This window comes from Ammodytes marinus (genome assembly GCF_949987685.1).
Source record: "Ammodytes marinus genome assembly, chromosome: 22".
Taxonomy (NCBI): domain Eukaryota; kingdom Metazoa; phylum Chordata; class Actinopteri; order Uranoscopiformes; family Ammodytidae; genus Ammodytes; species Ammodytes marinus.
In genome coordinates this window covers 22,720,044-22,737,270 of record NC_137226.1, presented here as the reverse complement: position 1 = coordinate 22,737,270, position 17,227 = coordinate 22,720,044, and the positions used below count along the sequence as shown (strand labels likewise).

The following is a 17,227-nucleotide window of genomic DNA, read 5'->3' as shown; positions in this document are numbered from 1 at the left end:
TCGATCTGTGACTTATCCTACCGTCATTAAACAAACGTTTACACAAAACCGATTTCAATACCTCCATGCTGTCTTGGTCATATGAATAAAAATGTGGATAAAATACATTAAACTAAATTAGCCTACATTATATGACCCAGTGTCTCCAAATCATTCAAGAAAATAGTAATAAACAGCTCACATAGGATACAGTTGATTTAGTCTCTTATTTTTGTTGTTAATATTGTCCCTAAAGATTTAGAGTTTGAAAGCGAACATGTTGTCAGTCGGATCGTCTGTCTATCAATCTATCCACACGCTGACCTAACACTGGTTTACGTTAGTAGAGATGTTCTTCAATCGCCACGTTAAAGCAAGGGGCTAATATAGCCTACTTTACGGTTTCTACTTCCATCTATAGGCGTATGCCAAATCCATTAGCCTTCTAAACAATAACATGCGCTCTTACCTGAGTCTGCAGCCGGTAAGGAAGTTATTTAGTGAAACAAACCAGACACCGCTAAACCCCCTCACACATGTTAAATTATCAATTAAATGTGCTAATGTTTAAGCTAACAGTAACCTTCACTGTCACACAGACTTTTCTTCTTCTTTTTGAGTTTTACGGCATCTACCCTACTGGTGTATTACCGCCACCTACTGCTCTGGAGTGTGGATAATAGGATCAAAAACCATTCACTCTTATTCCCTCCAAAAAACTAAATTATTTATTTATTTTATGAATTTAAAATAATAAAAATCTAAATAAATTTAAACAAAAAAAATTAAAATAAAAAAGCTAACAGTAGGCTGGCTACCTGAACCTGTGCCCCATTCTTCATGCTGAGTTCTCCCTTCAAAGATACATTTTGTTAATCCTCCTAACTTAGTTCTTACAAAGTGATTTTTCATCATCTCCCATCCATAGGCCTACATGTTCCACTGATTCTGCTTCCTGAAATCACTCAGACCAACCTGTCTGGTGTTTTCCTAAAAGTGTTTGTGTTTTATTTTGTGCGCACAGCCCAACCTCTTTGTCAACAGGATTTCTTCCTTAGCATACCCACTCCTTTTTTTTTTTTTCAGTATCGGAGTTTCGAAACAAATCACTGTGAGAACACTGCCAATAATCACATGACTCGCAAGCTTGGAAATGTGGGTTCAAATCTCTGAAAAGTCAGTGCTGACAACTCAGGTCTGAATTAAATAGGCCTATACATTGCAATAGTGTAAATGAACAATGCTTCAAAATAAATATTCACCCTTTCAAAACGTTATTCTCAACATATGGACACCTGTTTTTAGATCCCCATTTACAAGGTTTCAAAACCGGGAAACAAAATGATAGGCCTACACACAACAGTGCCAGATCTGTAACTTTGCAAATCTGTTGCTGAAAAACACCTTTTTTACAAGATGTCAAGTTTTCAAACACAGAGTTTCAAGCCTTTGAAACTTAAGCCTTTTTCAGGTTTCAATTACGGCAGGATTCCCATAAATTCCTCCGCTCCCAGATAACAGACATATGCAGATAGACTTTGTATTAAAAATAAATTATAGCCTACAAATAAAAGTGTTTATATTGTCATGTTGTCTGCTGCCATTCCCCTTTTTTGTAAATCCATGAAGCAGATTACAAGATATAAGCTTATTGCATTTGTGGCACCCCTTCAGGTCTTGCTCAGAATGCTTTTTTAGTCCTGGGCCCGATTTCCCGAAGCCTTCTTAAAGAGGACCTATGATGCTTTTTGACTTTTATGACCTATAAACGTTGTTATGATGATTTATAGTCATGCTTAACCATACTAAATGATCAAATAATGACTTACATGCATTTCGACGTATTCCCTGCTGACCGTCTGGGGTGTCTGTGCAGAGCACTAGACACTATTCTAGCCAGTCGAGAAGTCACGTGTTCAAAGCGGCTTGACGCTTTGTAACTTCGTGACGTCGCATGTAACTTCGTGAAGTCACCACGCGGATGTTTCCATGTATGGTAATGCTGTCACTTCCCTGTTCGCGTCTGCCTCGCGCCCTTATAGGTCCATGCTCGCGCTTCCCGCCACTGAAAGTGTTCCGGAAGGAAGGTAACCAATCACAACGGAGTGGGGTTTGCAGGAGGGGGGGGGGGGGGAGGGGAGCGGAGATGGCCGAAGCACACACACTCAAGTGTTGACAGGACGTGCTGGATCGCCAAAATAAGAGAAAGAGCTTCCCGAAAATCTACATAGTTTTTTGTGATGTGATTCGTGTCAGGTTGCTCTATAGCAGTGTAAAACAAGAAATTAAGACCAGAAAAGTAGTATAATAGGTCCTCTTTAAAGCCTCCTATAACGCTACGTCATTCGTAAACCCTACTTAGAGTTCCTACTTAAAATGTTGCGTGTTTCCCGAAACGTTCTTTGCTACGAATCTCTATATATATAGCTTTATATAGGTATATATAGCTTTATATAGGTATATGTTTTGGGTGAAAATAGCAATTGGGATAGAGATTCGAATCCAAATACCTCAACCGCTCCACTTGTGTTCTCTCTGGTCCCTCCCTGACACGCTCTACCTGCTGTAGCTCCTCCCTCCTAACGACAGTTATGCGCGTTAATGTCTTTTCAAGTTTCTTTCCCGGTATTTCCTCGTATCCTTGCTGTCTTAGCGGTGTAAGCAGTTGTTGTTAAACGGGAAATAGGACATTTAGGGGCCGTTGATTGTAGACATTGCTGTTTGTTGGCAAACTGTCAGACTGCTAGGGTCTTGAACGCTCACGCAACTGACGCAACAACGTCTTTGCCAAGGTGAACGGACAGTCCCAACAGCCAATAAGAACGGAGAATCGGAGCCTCGCTCTGATTGGTCAAAGTGTACATGAGCGGTGGCAATTTTTGGGGGCGGCACACAGAGGCAGGGGAGAGCAAAGTGATGAGTAGATCTCAGACCACTTATAGCTGAATGGCTAATATGACATTTTTGCCAAATTACAGTGAAAAAGTTACCCACCCCAGCTTTACCTACATTATACGTTGGTAAGTTTAGTCTGGAGCACCCTAAAGCCTTGGCTCGCAGAGCTGTGCCGCGTTGGAAGTTTTTACTTCATTAATGAATTAACAGCAACCCTTTACACCTCTACAAAACCATGCTTTACCCATTTTGAAATCCAGCTTTGGCTCTACTTATTGTAGGTCTCCAATTTAAATAGGCTAGCCTACTTATCATTTTAAGTTGCCTAAAATTCTAAATAGGCTACCTGTAATATCCTACTTGTCATCGAAAGGATGCACAGGAATTGAGCAATGCAATAAACAATGTCAGCTGTAGCGTTAGGCAACAGCACATGAAGGCGCAGTTCATGATTGTTCAGTCAAATATTGACAGACTGCCGTTGATTGGTCCATGGTCAGGCGCCTGTTCGGGAAGAGCTGCCATTATCCTATCAAACGTCTGCTCGACCCCTCTGCACTCTCCTTCTGCTGATGGACTGCTATGCATGGGCTGTGTTCGGATAGCCCACATCAGGTACATTTACACTACGTCAATAACGCAGCTATCGTCAGGCATTAGAAGCATAGTAGTCCTATGTAGGCCTATTTGTAAATAAGCGTTGCATTATTTTCTCTACCCCTTAAGTGGGTGGATTATGCAGTTAAGTGTAGGCCTATTCTATGTAAAACATGGCCTACTGTGTGCTTGACCAAGGAGATGAAAGCTGTTCTGATGTGTTTTGTGCATGATGGTGTCGCCCTGCTCAGACAGATGAATGCTGGAGATCCGGGTGTGAGATGAGATAAACGCCGAGCTGCTGCAGCGCCGACCACGCTGCGGAGAGCCTGTTATTTACAAGAGGATAACAGCGGGATTTAACATCTGATTTAGACACTGAGCTTTGTTTAATCTATCTCCACCACCTTGGTAACGGTTCCGACGCTGTGCTCCAGAGGGGATGTGAGCTGAACCGCAGAGGAGCTGTCCGTCTGTCGAGGTGCTGATGCGGCTGTAACAGAAGCAAGCATGGCTGCCGGGAAGTTACTATTGTACGCGGGGCTCTCTCTGTCTCTCTGTGCCCTGGGCATGCTGGCTGTGGCGCTGTGCTCTGACCATTGGTACGAGACCGACGCCAGAAGATACAGGGAGCGGTGCCGGAGCTTTTCCAGCCGCCGGAAGGACCCGGGCTTCATCTACATCCCCAACAACAGCCTCCCTCTGCGGGCCAGCCGGAGCAGCCCGCACCGCTGGGACCTGGCCCGGACACGGCGGCAGATGTTCGCCATGAGCGCCGCGGATGAGTGTAGCAGGCGATATAACTCCACTAACATGGGGCTGTGGAGGAAATGTCATCGGCTGGGCTTCGACCAAGAAAACGAAGACCTCATCCGTAAAGGTAAGAGTGAAAAGAAAACAGACAGCTAAAGAGGCTAAAGTTGTTACAGAAACAGGAGTGTAGCCTGCAGAGATGTGGTGTGACATTAGCATTAAAAAGAAAATCAATTAGCCTGTTTGGTGATTGTTCATTTGGTGTAACAAAGACATCGAGCTCTTTTAACGGCATGGAAGCAAGTGTTTGTGATCCATGCAGAATGTAGGCTACTGTGAAAGGCCTGTGGGTGCTCAATGCTTGTTGTCATGCCATTTTGCAAAAGCGAGGTGCATTTTAATTTTGACACTGAATAGCAGTAGCCTGGCTCCGCCCGCCTACATACTTCCGCTCAATTTTCATTTCACTAAAGTAGTCGGACCAGGCTAGAATAGCAGTAGGCATACCGTCCCCATTCAGACCTAGGAACCTAGCTCTCTTTGAGTTTTACTAGTGCTTCAGAGGCCCGTTTCTACTCAGGGCATCTATGACAGATAGGCTAGTAGCCTAAAGCAAGTTCCACCTATAATGTAGGGGTGGGAGATATTACCTAAAATTTTCATCACAGTATTTTTCTCGTCTTTGGCGGTGACGGTATTATAATACGGTATAACGTTTTGGTGTCGTCTTTAGCCCTATATTGAGAGTAGTAGCCTGGCATATCTCTTTATAAATACATTTATTGTGTTGATAATATAATAGCTTTAAGTAAATGAGTTGTATGATCATTTTCCAACAGAGAATGGGGGAGTTTCATGCATTCTTAATGCCAAAGATCTTGAAATTAACAGGCTAAACAAATATGATATAGGATATATGATCCTCTCCCCACATACTAATCTACACATGTGCGAACACCTACACGTCTGTTACCGATAGATTAACACCATTAGTGTCCGAAATTAATTGTGGAGCGAGGCCGGGTTAGCCAGGGCCAAGGGTGGACTCAGCCCACCCAAAGTGCATCTTGTCTTGCCCACCAAATCAAAATTGAAGAAATTTTTTTTTTTTTCAGCCAATTCAAAAATGTGTATATAATATACCATTAGCATTCCTAGCTTTTGATTGGGTGGGCACGGCGACAGCCCGCCTCCAAAGTTACCTATCACCTGCTTTTCTGTAGTCACTCATCAGTCACGTTCACAGAGCGCAGTCTCTTGCAAATGCAGTTAACTACGCTACTCAGCGACTCTTTTCACATGTTAGCCCATTCTTTCGGTTAGTATGCTGTGCACAAAAGCTCATTAATTTCCTACTCTATCAAAATGTTAACCATTACAAACTTACAAAACTTTCTGAGTAACACAGCCTATCGCTTAGTTAAGCCTGTAAACAAGCCTAGTGCTGCTTCCGTCTCTCACAATGCTGCTGCTGGCACATCAGACTTAGCCTGGCTCCGCCCGCCTACCTACTTCCGGCCAAATTTCATTTTCCCTTCAGTAGTCAGTCTTGTACAGTGCATTACTCAGTTTTCTCCGGCTAATCTACAGCCGTCCAATCAGCGAACAGAGCGAGTGGCTGAGAACGATGACGTCGAAGTCGCGCTCCAGTTTCAGTTGAATGCTGCGTTCCTTTATACTCGGAAGAAGGAGATTTCCGACTTGGTAGTTCCGAGTTCCGACCTGTCTGTGTTCCAGTGCATCTGCTCGCGAAAGTATGGACGCCGACAACCTTTCTCGTCCAAATAACTATACGTTAGGCTCTAACAAGTTACCGTTGCCAGGTACCGGTAGATCCATAGACTACAATATGTAGTGAAGTCGGAAATTTCCGAGTTCCCTGTCCAACTGGAATGCACCGTCAGAAGCCGGCTCATGACACACGTGACGACCAAACGTTATGCGATTGGTTAGCTAATCAGAGTGGCACTGGGCAGATCCAATAGTTTTAAACTTCAACAGACACCCGCCTCCAAGTGAGTGAACGTTTGCCAATTACAGCAGTTCCAGACCTTCTGTACAAATGAAATGAAGTACGATGGTCTGGTTGGACCAGGCTACATCAGACTGTCACTGCTCCTGAACCTTACCGTCCACAAGCTCTGCCCCTCAGCAAGCGCCCTCCCAAAGCTTTCTCTTCTATCGGCCCAGGCTGCCTACTGTACATATGGGATTTCAGGTTGATGTAAGGTGCGATTAAAAAAAAATAAAGAAAAAAAAGGTTGATGTTTATAAAAACGTTTTTATTCATGAAACATTTGGAAACAAAACATGTAAGAATTAAATCTCCCACGCAGTTACATTCAAAGTATGATTGAATATTGTGTATACATGTTTTGCAAGTTTACTACTTTTGTCTGGAAAATTCACTAATATCAGGGTTTCTGCCAGCAGAAGTGGATTTTCAATTCAGAGATACTGTGATATTTCATCAAGTTCTGAGGTTTCTTTGTGACGGTTGTGAAGGGATTCAACAGGTGTTGTGCAAATTATTCTGTATATTTTATCTATTTATTATTTCTCTTATTATTAAGAAAATTGGAAAATAAATATTTTTGCTTTTCATGGAAGGTGGCAGATTGTTGTTATACTGATGTGGGAAGCTTCTGGTAGCAAGGACAAGAAAATTTAGTTTATTGTGTATGGCGTCATGACGGTATTGCGAAATCCCTATCGTTGCATGACAACACCGGTATAGGCCTACCGCCCACCCCTACCATAAGAACGGGTCAAAGTAATTTACCAGGTAAAATACCCAATAGTTTTAAAGACTTGGTGTATTTCTTTGGTGATTCATATAGGCCTACTTTGAATACATTTTAGTTTTTTGTGTTGCCCAACTAATAATGGATTCTTTTAACCGTCTATAATATCAATAGGTATGAATTAAAAACATCCAATACATAGGCTGTATAGGCCATTGGTTGATAAACATTTTGAACAAATACCATAAATGAACAGTTTCATTATGGACCCCTTAAATTAGTTATTATCATACGTATAATAAGTTATATTATTATTATTATTATTATTATTATTATTATTTTTTTATTTATTTTTTTTTATTTTAAGCAAGATATATCTGATCGGGATATTTCACAGTTTACAAAACAAATTGTCATTGCTCTATGGTGGACAAACAATGTTATGAAACTGTTTCTAAACTAACTCAAACCTAGTATGACATCTTTGTACGGTGGCGCTGAGCATTCACCAAATAAAAAAAAGTTTCACTGCAGGATCTCGTAATTACGAGATAATATCTCGTAATTACGAGATAAGTATCTCGTAATTACGAGATAATATCTCGTAATTACGAGATAAGTATCTCGTAATTACGAGATAAGGATCGCCCTCTCATTCATCAATAACGATGTCTGTGTGTGTGTATTTGTGTGCAGACGAGGTGAACCTAGCCATAGGAAAACGTAGGCAATAGCCTTGGTTTCCGGACTACAATGGGCCCCATAATCAATAAACTTATTTTAAATATTTGTTTAGGCTACTGTTCATTCATTAATCAGCGATCGCATCGGGTAGGCTACTGAGGGACACACTTTCGGCTTTACGCCCGTGATCAGCTGCTGAGGTCCGACTGGGCTTTTCTCCTGAATAGTCCCAGTGACTGCATATCTGCACAAAGTTGACATGGCTATCATTGTCATGCCCTCCTTGTAGAAAGTTCTTATGTGTTTGTATGAGTCATGGATTACACCGAGTTTAACGACTGCATTTAATCAAAGCATTCAATAAAACTGCGTTCCGATACAGTAAAAAACAGGAGGTAAAAGTGAACTAGCCCACCGGGCATTCTGATTGGATGAGGCAACACAGTACGGTGGCTCCGGTGGCTCATAATGAACAAACTGCATATACAAAGTGAAAGTGTGTCCCTCATTTCCCAATGCGATCGCTGATTAATGAATGAACAGTAAACAAATATTTAAAATAATTGTATTGATTATGGGGCCCATTGTAGTCCGGAAACCAAGGCTATTGCCTACGTTTTCCTATGGCTAGGTTCACCTCGTCTGCACACAAACACACACACACACACACACACACACACACACACACACACACACACACACACATCGTTATTGATGAATGAGAGGGTGATCCTTATCTCGTAATTACGAGATCCTTATCTCGTAATTACGAGATCTTTATCTCGTAATTACGAGATACTTATCTCGTAATTACGAGATAATTATCTCGTAATTACGAGATCCTTATCTCGTAATTACGAGATATTATCTCGTAATTACGAGATCCTGCTCTGAAACTTTTTTTTATTTGGTGAATGCTCAGCGCCACCGTATCTTTGTACTGCAGTATGATCAAACAAAATATTATTCCCTAGAAATAAACATTAAATCAAGTGGTTCCACAAATTACATAACAGTTTAATTTGTTGTTCAAGTGCAGTTAAAAGTCATTCAAGTATCTAGCAAGATTCCAGTTGCCGGAGAAAAGTTGTAGCAGATAATACTACACAAAGCATATTGTGTGTAAGACAGGGAGGGTGATTTCAAATCGGATGAAGAGACTTATGCTGTGTCCACACCCAAACCGCGGGACCTCACGCAAAAAAATAGTGTGAGATGAATATTTTCAACTCGAGCGAATGAGCGGCGCCAGTTTTTTTGTATGCAAAGTGACCGCCCCTTCCGTCCCAAACGCGTTTGGTGTGGACGCAGCATTAGTGTGTACTCCCTGAATGTTTGTGTGTGCCATCCTTTGGGGCTGGCTCAATCATCTTGATTGACTACCATTTGCACAAGGCTGTGTCCTGGTAAAGAGTGTTGTGAGAAGAGGTCAGTGTCAGCACCATGCTAGTTAGCACACAGTGGCAACACACAACTGGTAACTGCTACGTCTAAATGCATGTACGTAATTATTTGATACGCTATTATGGTTAAACATGACTATAAATCATTATAACAACGTGTATAGGTCATAAAAGTCGAAAAAGTATAATAGGTCCTCTTTAAATAAGATTGAGCTGAGTCTGTTCGATAGCCAGGCTACAGAGGGAGGTGGTTAGGGAGACGAAAACTATACTCCTCTTGAACCATCTGAATAGGACTTTCTGGTCCTGATCAAGATATTCACTGTATCATCCAAGCAGAAAGAGCAGCAAGAGGCCCAGATTGGATTACCTTGCTCCCCAGTGGCCTTGTACCATGGTGAGGGCCACTATGGAGCCTCAAGTTTTTTCATAGGTTCTCTGCCAATAAGCCACTGGCAAAGCTACTTATCTAAGTTCTTGTTTCCACTGAGTGGAACCATTTGTTTTAGTAATGTATGTCATGCAATTTTTTCCGATTCCACTGTCAAAAGTTGGGAAGGGTCCCAAAATAAGCGTATCGTGCTGTGCCTCAAAGTTATTAAGCAATCCTCAGGACTGAAATATGACATTTCCATTGTAACTAATACTTAGCAATAAGTTGTGTTACACAAATATAAGTCGATCAAGGTTTAGGTTTAAAAAGGTTTAATTTGTAGAACTTTATATCACCTTTGAGCTTTGGCCTCCAAAATCTATTCAGTTAATCTTTGAATCAGAGTGGACATTTTTTGAAGTTTGAAGAAAATCCCTCAAAGTGTTATTGAGATATAACGTTCACAACATGCAATGTCATAGTGACATTGACCTTTGACCGCCAAAGAAAGAATGTTCTGCAATCATATTTTAGCAGAAATCAAATTATATTCTTTGACATCATAAACATTTTAAGCCTTGTATATTTTACACTAAATGGATTATTTTGCTAGGTGTAAGCAGACCTTTAAAACCACACCATTCAAAGTTCATACTAGACAGTCAGGTCTGAAACACTACTGAGAGTTTCCCGCAGCGCCTGTCCATCCTTGTATTCCTCTGGCTGGTTTGAACAAGGCCTAACACAGTCCATAGAGCGCTGTGGCCCTGTAGAAGAGCCCACATCAATCAGCCTTATTCAGAGTGGCTGGCTGTGAGGAGGGAGGGCAGATGAAAGGAGCTCTGTGGCCACAGCTGCCGGCCTCACTACAAAGACCTCTTTACCGTCCAGGACAAGAAGCATCTCCTATGAAGGAGGATCCTTGTGCCAGTAGATGAAAGGCAGTAGTTAGATCAGCTTTGGTCTGTCTTTGTTCATCAAGTCTTACACTTCCTTCAGACCACAGTTTGTTAACACTGGAGAGAGCCTTATCACCATCAGCTTACTAACTCTAGAGAAAGACCCAGTACATCCCCTGCTTTGTGTTGTCACGGTAACATGCAGTTACAGTTTCAAGGGTGATATTCAGGCTGCTGAGCTGAACGCGTTCATAAGCAGAGTTTCTCTGATTGTAAGCAGCTCAAACAACAAATTCTTCTGACCAATACAACCACAGGCATAGTATCAGAGAGAATGTTCCCATGGCGACACCTTTGCTGTTTTCATCCAGCCTAACTGGTTGCTGTTTGGGTGTGTTTTGTCATAGAGGAAAATAAAAGGAACCAATGTAACCAAGGTGCTGGAAGCCTTTTGATCTGCTGCTCTCGTCTCCTCTGAGAGTGCAGACTAGGCTTCTAGACTTGTAGGTCAACATCAGCAGCTCCACTACATAGCATGAAGCATGCCACAAAAGAAAAAAACCTCCGTAACATTTGCATTTATTTTTTGTCAAAATATTAGTACATTATACTGGTCATATTTTTTGTCTTTTTGTTTAACAAAAAAAAGAAAAAGGAAAACATAGCCATGTACACTATACAGCGGTAAAATAAACAGTTTCTTCTAAATAATGACAAAAAAATATATGTTTATCATACATAAAATCAATATAAAAATAAAGGAGATAAAATGTTTTGGCAATTGTGACAAAGATAATCACAATATTTATTTTATCTCAGTACATGAACGTTCATTATGTACTCTTAGATAAAAGAAATAGCACAAATAAACTTAAACATTTAACATTTGAGTAGCTTGAACATAACCATGGTGGAGGTAGTGTTTACATCAGAAAATCTCAGTCTGAAAACATTGGGTACATCAGTTGTCAGCCACTTTCTCCTAAGGGCTTTCTTACTCGCTATAGACACAATATTAAACATATACTTATTCACAAATCCCTTGACTGTCCGGTTTCAAGCATCAATTATAATGTTTCAATATTGAAAGGAATTGCTACCTTAAAGAGGAACTATTATACTACTTTTCTGGTCTTAATTTCTTGTTTTACACTGCTATAGAGCAACCTGACACGAATCACATCACAAAAAACTATGTAGATTTTCGGGAAGCTCTTTCTCTTATTTTGGCGATTCAGCACATCCTGTCAACACTTGAGTGTGTGTGCTTCGGGCATCTACGCTGCCTCCGCCTGTGCTTCGGCAATCTCCGCTCCCCTCCCCCCCTCCTGCAAACCCCACTCCGTTGTGATTGGTTACCTTCCTTCCGGAACACTTTCAGTGGCGGGAAGCGCGAGCATGGACCTATAAGGGCGCGAGGCAGACGCGAACAGGGAAGTGACAGCATTACCATACATGGAAACATCCGCGTGGTGACGTCACAAAGTTTTATGCGACGTCACAAATTATGAAAGGGTAGACCGCTTTGAAGACGTGACTTCTCGACTGGCTAGAATAGTGTTTAGTGCTCTGCACAGACACCCCAGACGGTCAGCAGGGAATATGTCGAAATGCATGTAAGTCATTATTTGATAATTTAGTATGGTTAAGCATGACTATGAATCATCATAACAACGTTTATAGGTCATAAAGGTCAAAAAGCATCATAGGTCCTCTTTAACCAGGGCTGTACGCTTATTTTTTTAGGTGGTAGCACTGGTGCTAGCAAGCAAAAAAAATCAGTAGCACAAAAATAAATTCAGTAGCACACAAAGTATGTTCGAAAACTTGCATAACCTTAACCCATGCATTTAGCTCTAATTACCTTTTAGCCTGTCATATTGGTCTTAATATCATATCCTAGTGTGTGCAGTAATAATTGTAGAAAAATTAATAGGGGTGCACTGATTGCAATTTAGACAAAATAATCTAACCTGCCAATTGCAATTTTTTGCTGATTCAGAATTATTTCTCCTCATAAAATGTATATTTATATATTTTTTGTATACACATAATTATTATATTCATACTAATAATTTGTTTTGGTAAATGTCCTTCTGTTAATTAAAACCAAGCTTTAAAACATATAGCCTATTAAATAAATAAGTATACATATTGGTACAATTTAGGATAAGTTAAATAGGTTGTTGTGAATGTGTTGGGAGGTGTTCTTCAGTGGCTTATCAGTTATTTCAAACTTTTTTAGACTACTGGTGACTGCTCTCTGCAGCTGAAGCAGTTGATTTTCAAGCTAGCGCACTGCCGGGCTGTGAAGCACAAACTTCCTGTTCTTACCGGCTTCACAATAAAAGTCAACTCACGTTTGGCTAGTAACAGGCTTTTAATGTGAAGGCGCACAGGAAATGTTCTGTTTGCACACGCGCTAACTTAACTGTGTGCCGTCTCCTTCTGGTTATTACCATTGGTGAAGTGTATTAGACACTAGCACTAGTGCGAGCAGCATTGTATTCGTCATCGCACGTGATCAATTTCAGTAGCAAATGCGATCAAAACTGTCACACTGTACAGCCCTGACCTTAACCCTCTGAGGTCAAGAGCTATTTTGTCCGTTTTTGCATTTTGATTCATCCTTACTTAACTACATTAAGAAATGTTTATCAAACCAATGTTTGCTATCTTTTTGTTCAGCACACCCTCACCTATACAACCTAATAGTTATTTTTTAATTTTGACATACAACATGATCATAGTCGACCCAAAACCACACAATAAAAGTAAAAACCGGATTTCGAAAATATGTTAATTTTACTATGGGTACACAAACATTCATAACAATTTTTTTTAATGCTGTAAATAAATACATTGGATGTCATTATGGTAATGTAAAAGTTTGATTTAGGTGGCATCAACCTAAATGAAAATGTTATGAACAAATAGCAGGTGAATATATGGGCGTTTTTCAGTAAAACTTCCCCTACATTACCTGCAAGTTTTTATTTCACTTTGACATAGTATGTGAACATTATGTATCCAAAACCACAAAAAAAATAATACTTGAATTTTCTTCATAGACCTATACAGTATCTTACAAAAGTGAGTACACCCCTCAAATTTCTTCAAATATTTCATTATATCTTTTCATGGGACAACACTGAAGAAATGACACTTTTATACAATGTAAAGTAGTCAGTGTACATCTTGTATAACAGTGTAAATTAACTGTCCCCTCAAAATAACTCAACACACAGCCATTAATGTGTAAAGTGCTGCCGACAAAAGTGAGTACACCCACATTTACCCTAAGTGAAAATGTCCAAATTGGGACCAAAGTGTCAATATTTGGTGTGGCCACCATTATTTTCCAGCACTGCCGTAACCCTCTTGGGCATGGAGTTCACCAGAGCTTCACAGGTTGCCACTGGAATCCTCTTCCACCCATTCATGATGACATCACAGAGCTTGTGGATATTAGAGACCTTGTGCTCCTCCATCTCCCGTTTGAGGATGCCCCAAAGATGCCCAATAGGGTTTGGGTCTGGAGACATGCTTGGCCAGTCCATCACCTTCACCCTCAGCTTCTTTAGCAAGGCAGTGGTCATCTTGGAGTTGTGTTTGGGGTCGTTATCATTTTGGAATACTGCCCTGCGGCCCAGTTTCCGAAGGGAGGGGATCATGTTCTGCTTCAATATGTCACAGTACATGTTGGCATTCAATTAACTGTAGCTCCGCAGTGCTGGCAGCACTCATGCAGCCCCAGACCATGACACTCCCACCACCATGCTTGACTGTAGGCAAGACACACTTGTCTTTGTACTCCTCACCTGGGGCCTATTGCATAAAAGTGGAATAAAGACATCCAGGATGATTGATAAAGCCAGCCTTGACAAAGTCTAGCCTGGGCACTTTGGATTAGTCAATTGCATAAACGCCAATCCAGGATGTAAAGGGGCTGCTTTGTCAAGCCAGGTGTAAGTAATTCTGTGAAGTGCCAGCCCACAGCTTTCAGAAGTAGACCCAAAGATCGAACACAGATTTACTGATGGAAAAATGGAAAAGACGGCCCATTTTCCCACAATGCCTTGCTAGTTTAAACCGTAAGTGAGGGGGCAGTTCATTTCATACAGAAGATGTATTCTCTGCCAACTGTTCTTGATGTCCCTGCATTGTTTTATGATAAAATAGTTGACAGTGAGCAGTCCGCAGGTGCATCTAAAAAATTGAATATCATGGAAAGTCCATTCAAAAAGTGAAACTTTCATAGATTCATTACACAAAGTGAAATATGAATCCGTGTACCTTCCGTTCAATCCATATCCGTTTGGAAATCAAAACACGAAAAACGAAAAAAACTGTTTGATTTAATTTTTTTATTATTTGTTTCATTTAAAAAAATAAAAAACGGACTGTTTTATTCAAAATATGCCTGTAAAACATGAATTGATTGCCATTTCTTATTTTTTATTTTCCATGTCGCCCTTTACATACGAAAATGGGAAAGGAGACAAACAGAAAATGTAAGAAATGTGCATTTTCATTTTTGAAGTTCCAAATAATAATTTATATTAGTCAGCGGTTTAAACTGTGTCCCGCTGCCACAATGCCACGAGCTATGCGCGACCATCGCCGTGATGGCTCTGACCCATACTGTTTTCTGACCGTGGCTATCTCCGTCTTTTAAGTAGGCTAAAGCCTCTTGTCGGTAGTGGAAACGCATGGCAGATCTAGTAGGGTAACCCTGCCGAACCGAACTGTGCTGCTCAGAGGAAACGAGGCATGATCTAAACAGCGACAGACATACAGCTGTTGATCCAGATCGAAACGAGACAAACCACCAAATGTTTAATCTTTATTGAGAGGGGAAACACATTTTGGCTGGCTGCCATCAAGAGCCTTATTTTACAAAAAGCTCAATTCAGATAGCCAGCCTAAACGTGGACAAAATATAGCCTAGACAAGTTTCTTCTTTCCTCGACACACACACACACACACGCACGCACGTACGCACGCACGCACGCGCGCACGCGCGCGCGCGCGCGCGCCCTTAAACTGGGTGATTGCCCACTTTGACTCGACAAGTGAAGTGAAGACAGGGAAAAAAGAGAGACAGAGACGACGATCGCCTCAGACGCAATTTTCACTCGTGGACCTAACCAATAAAAATGCTTTCATATGCAGCTGTCTGCATGGACGTCGATTTGGCTAAACAAGTGGGGGGGACAAACAGGCATTCTGGAGTGCATTTTCAAAAGTGGGGGGGACAATGAGGAAATCGGCTAAACTTATTCTGTTGCCTGATTGGCTCAGTCAGCTGTCACTCCGATCCGAAGTTGTTTAACAGTTATTCCATGATCTTCTGTGTAATGCTTGAGTTTCAATAACCTGTTTTAAAGTAGGCCTACCATATAAAAGACTGCATTGTCATTTAGTTAAATAGTTCTTCTTTTTTATTATTTAACCTGAACCATTTATAATTAACTTAATTATAATTACATTAAGATGAAATTATATAAATTATAATAATGTATGTGATAGTCTGTTCATATTGCAGGCTATATTTATACAATTGATTATTGATGGTAGATGACGTTGCAAATGTGGGTCAAATAAATTCACTTTGTACTTATAACTATATCGAGGTGCATCTAAAACAAAATTAAATATCAATGAAAGTTTCCTTTTTTCTGTAATTTAATTCAAAAAGTGAAACTTAAATATGTTCTATATTCATTACACATTAAGTGAAATTAATCTAGAATAAACATACTTTTCAGAAGGTCGACATTTCTGATTGGTTGTATGCAATTTTCTAATATTTTGAGACACTGGATTTTTATTCCATGATCAATCAATCATCCTAAAAGAAGGCCTGACATATTTCACTTTGTGTAATGAATCTGTGAAAGTTTAACTTTTTGAATGGACTTTCCATGATATTCTATTTTTTAAATGCACCTGCAGACTGCTCACTGTCAACTATTTTATCATAAAACAATGCAGGAACATCAAGATTAGTTGGCAGAGATGACATCCCCTGTATAAAATGAACTGCCCCCTGACTTACGGTTTAAAATAGCAAGGCATTGTGGGAAAATGGGCCGTCTTTTACATTTTTACATCAGTAAATCTGTGTTCGATCTCTGGGTCTACTTCTGAAAGCTGTGGGCTGGCACTTAACAGAATGACTTACACCTGGCTTGACAAAGCGGCCCCTTTACATCCTGGATTGGCGTTTATGCAACTGACTAATCCAAAGTGCCCAGGCTAGACTTTGTCAAGGCTGGCTTTATCAATCATCCTGGATGTCTTTATTCCACTTTTATGCAATAGGCCCCTGGTTTCCTTTCTAACTCATGTCATTTCAGACCCGGCCACTCCCTCCTGCTCTGCACTCCCTGTTAATTACATTCACCTGGTCTGCCCTACACTCACCTGCTCCTCATCAGTTAATCAGCCCCAGTATATATCTTTGTTCAGTTGCCAGATTGTCTGATGTCCTAGTGTGTTCACCCAGCTTTCCAGCATTCGGATTTCATCCTGTGTTCCGATCCTGCTTGCCTGTTCGTGTTTCGACCTGTCTTTGGACTTTCCCTTTTGCCTGCCCCCAACTGGACTTGTTTGCCACACTGTCTTACTACCTGGTTTGTCATCCACTTCATTAAAATCTATTTTTGAATCTGAACTGTTTCCTGTGTCCTGCAATTGGGTTCTTGTCTGTCTTTCCCTGAAACCCCAGCATCATCTTTAGAATAGGTTTCCTTCTGGGACGACAGCCATGCAGACCAGTATGTTGTTGTGCCTACAGCTAAGCTACAAAGTACAATACAAGCCTATGGGAGTAACTGGGGCCTACATCCCCTTTATGAAGCCTGATAAGAAACTCTTGGGGTCTACCTGGGTAAA

At 40.8% G+C, this 17,227-nt stretch overlaps 2 protein-coding genes across 3 annotated transcripts in view; one reads left to right on the top strand and one right to left on the bottom strand.

The window, feature by feature from the left end:
• The window catches only part of mrps33 (mitochondrial ribosomal protein S33), a 35,688-nt gene extending 35,100 nt beyond the window's left edge, over positions 1-588 (bottom strand). Inside the window, exon 1 of one of the 2 annotated variants that reach the window (XM_080051204.1) lies at positions 449-588. The gene's annotated coding sequence lies outside the window, so the exon portion shown is untranslated. The remainder of the gene's footprint in view (positions 1-448) is intronic. The other variant, XM_080051203.1, reaches the window with a different exon arrangement.
• Positions 589-3,981: 3,393 nt separating this feature from the next.
• tmem178bb (transmembrane protein 178Bb) overlaps positions 3,982-17,227 on the top strand; it is a gene marked incomplete at both ends in the record, with an annotated part of 133,896 nt that continues 120,650 nt past the window's right edge. Inside the window, one exon of the mRNA XM_080051387.1 lies at positions 3,982-4,351. Within this exon, the coding sequence (XP_079907513.1) occupies positions 3,982-4,351 (370 nt within the window). The remainder of the gene's footprint in view (positions 4,352-17,227) is intronic.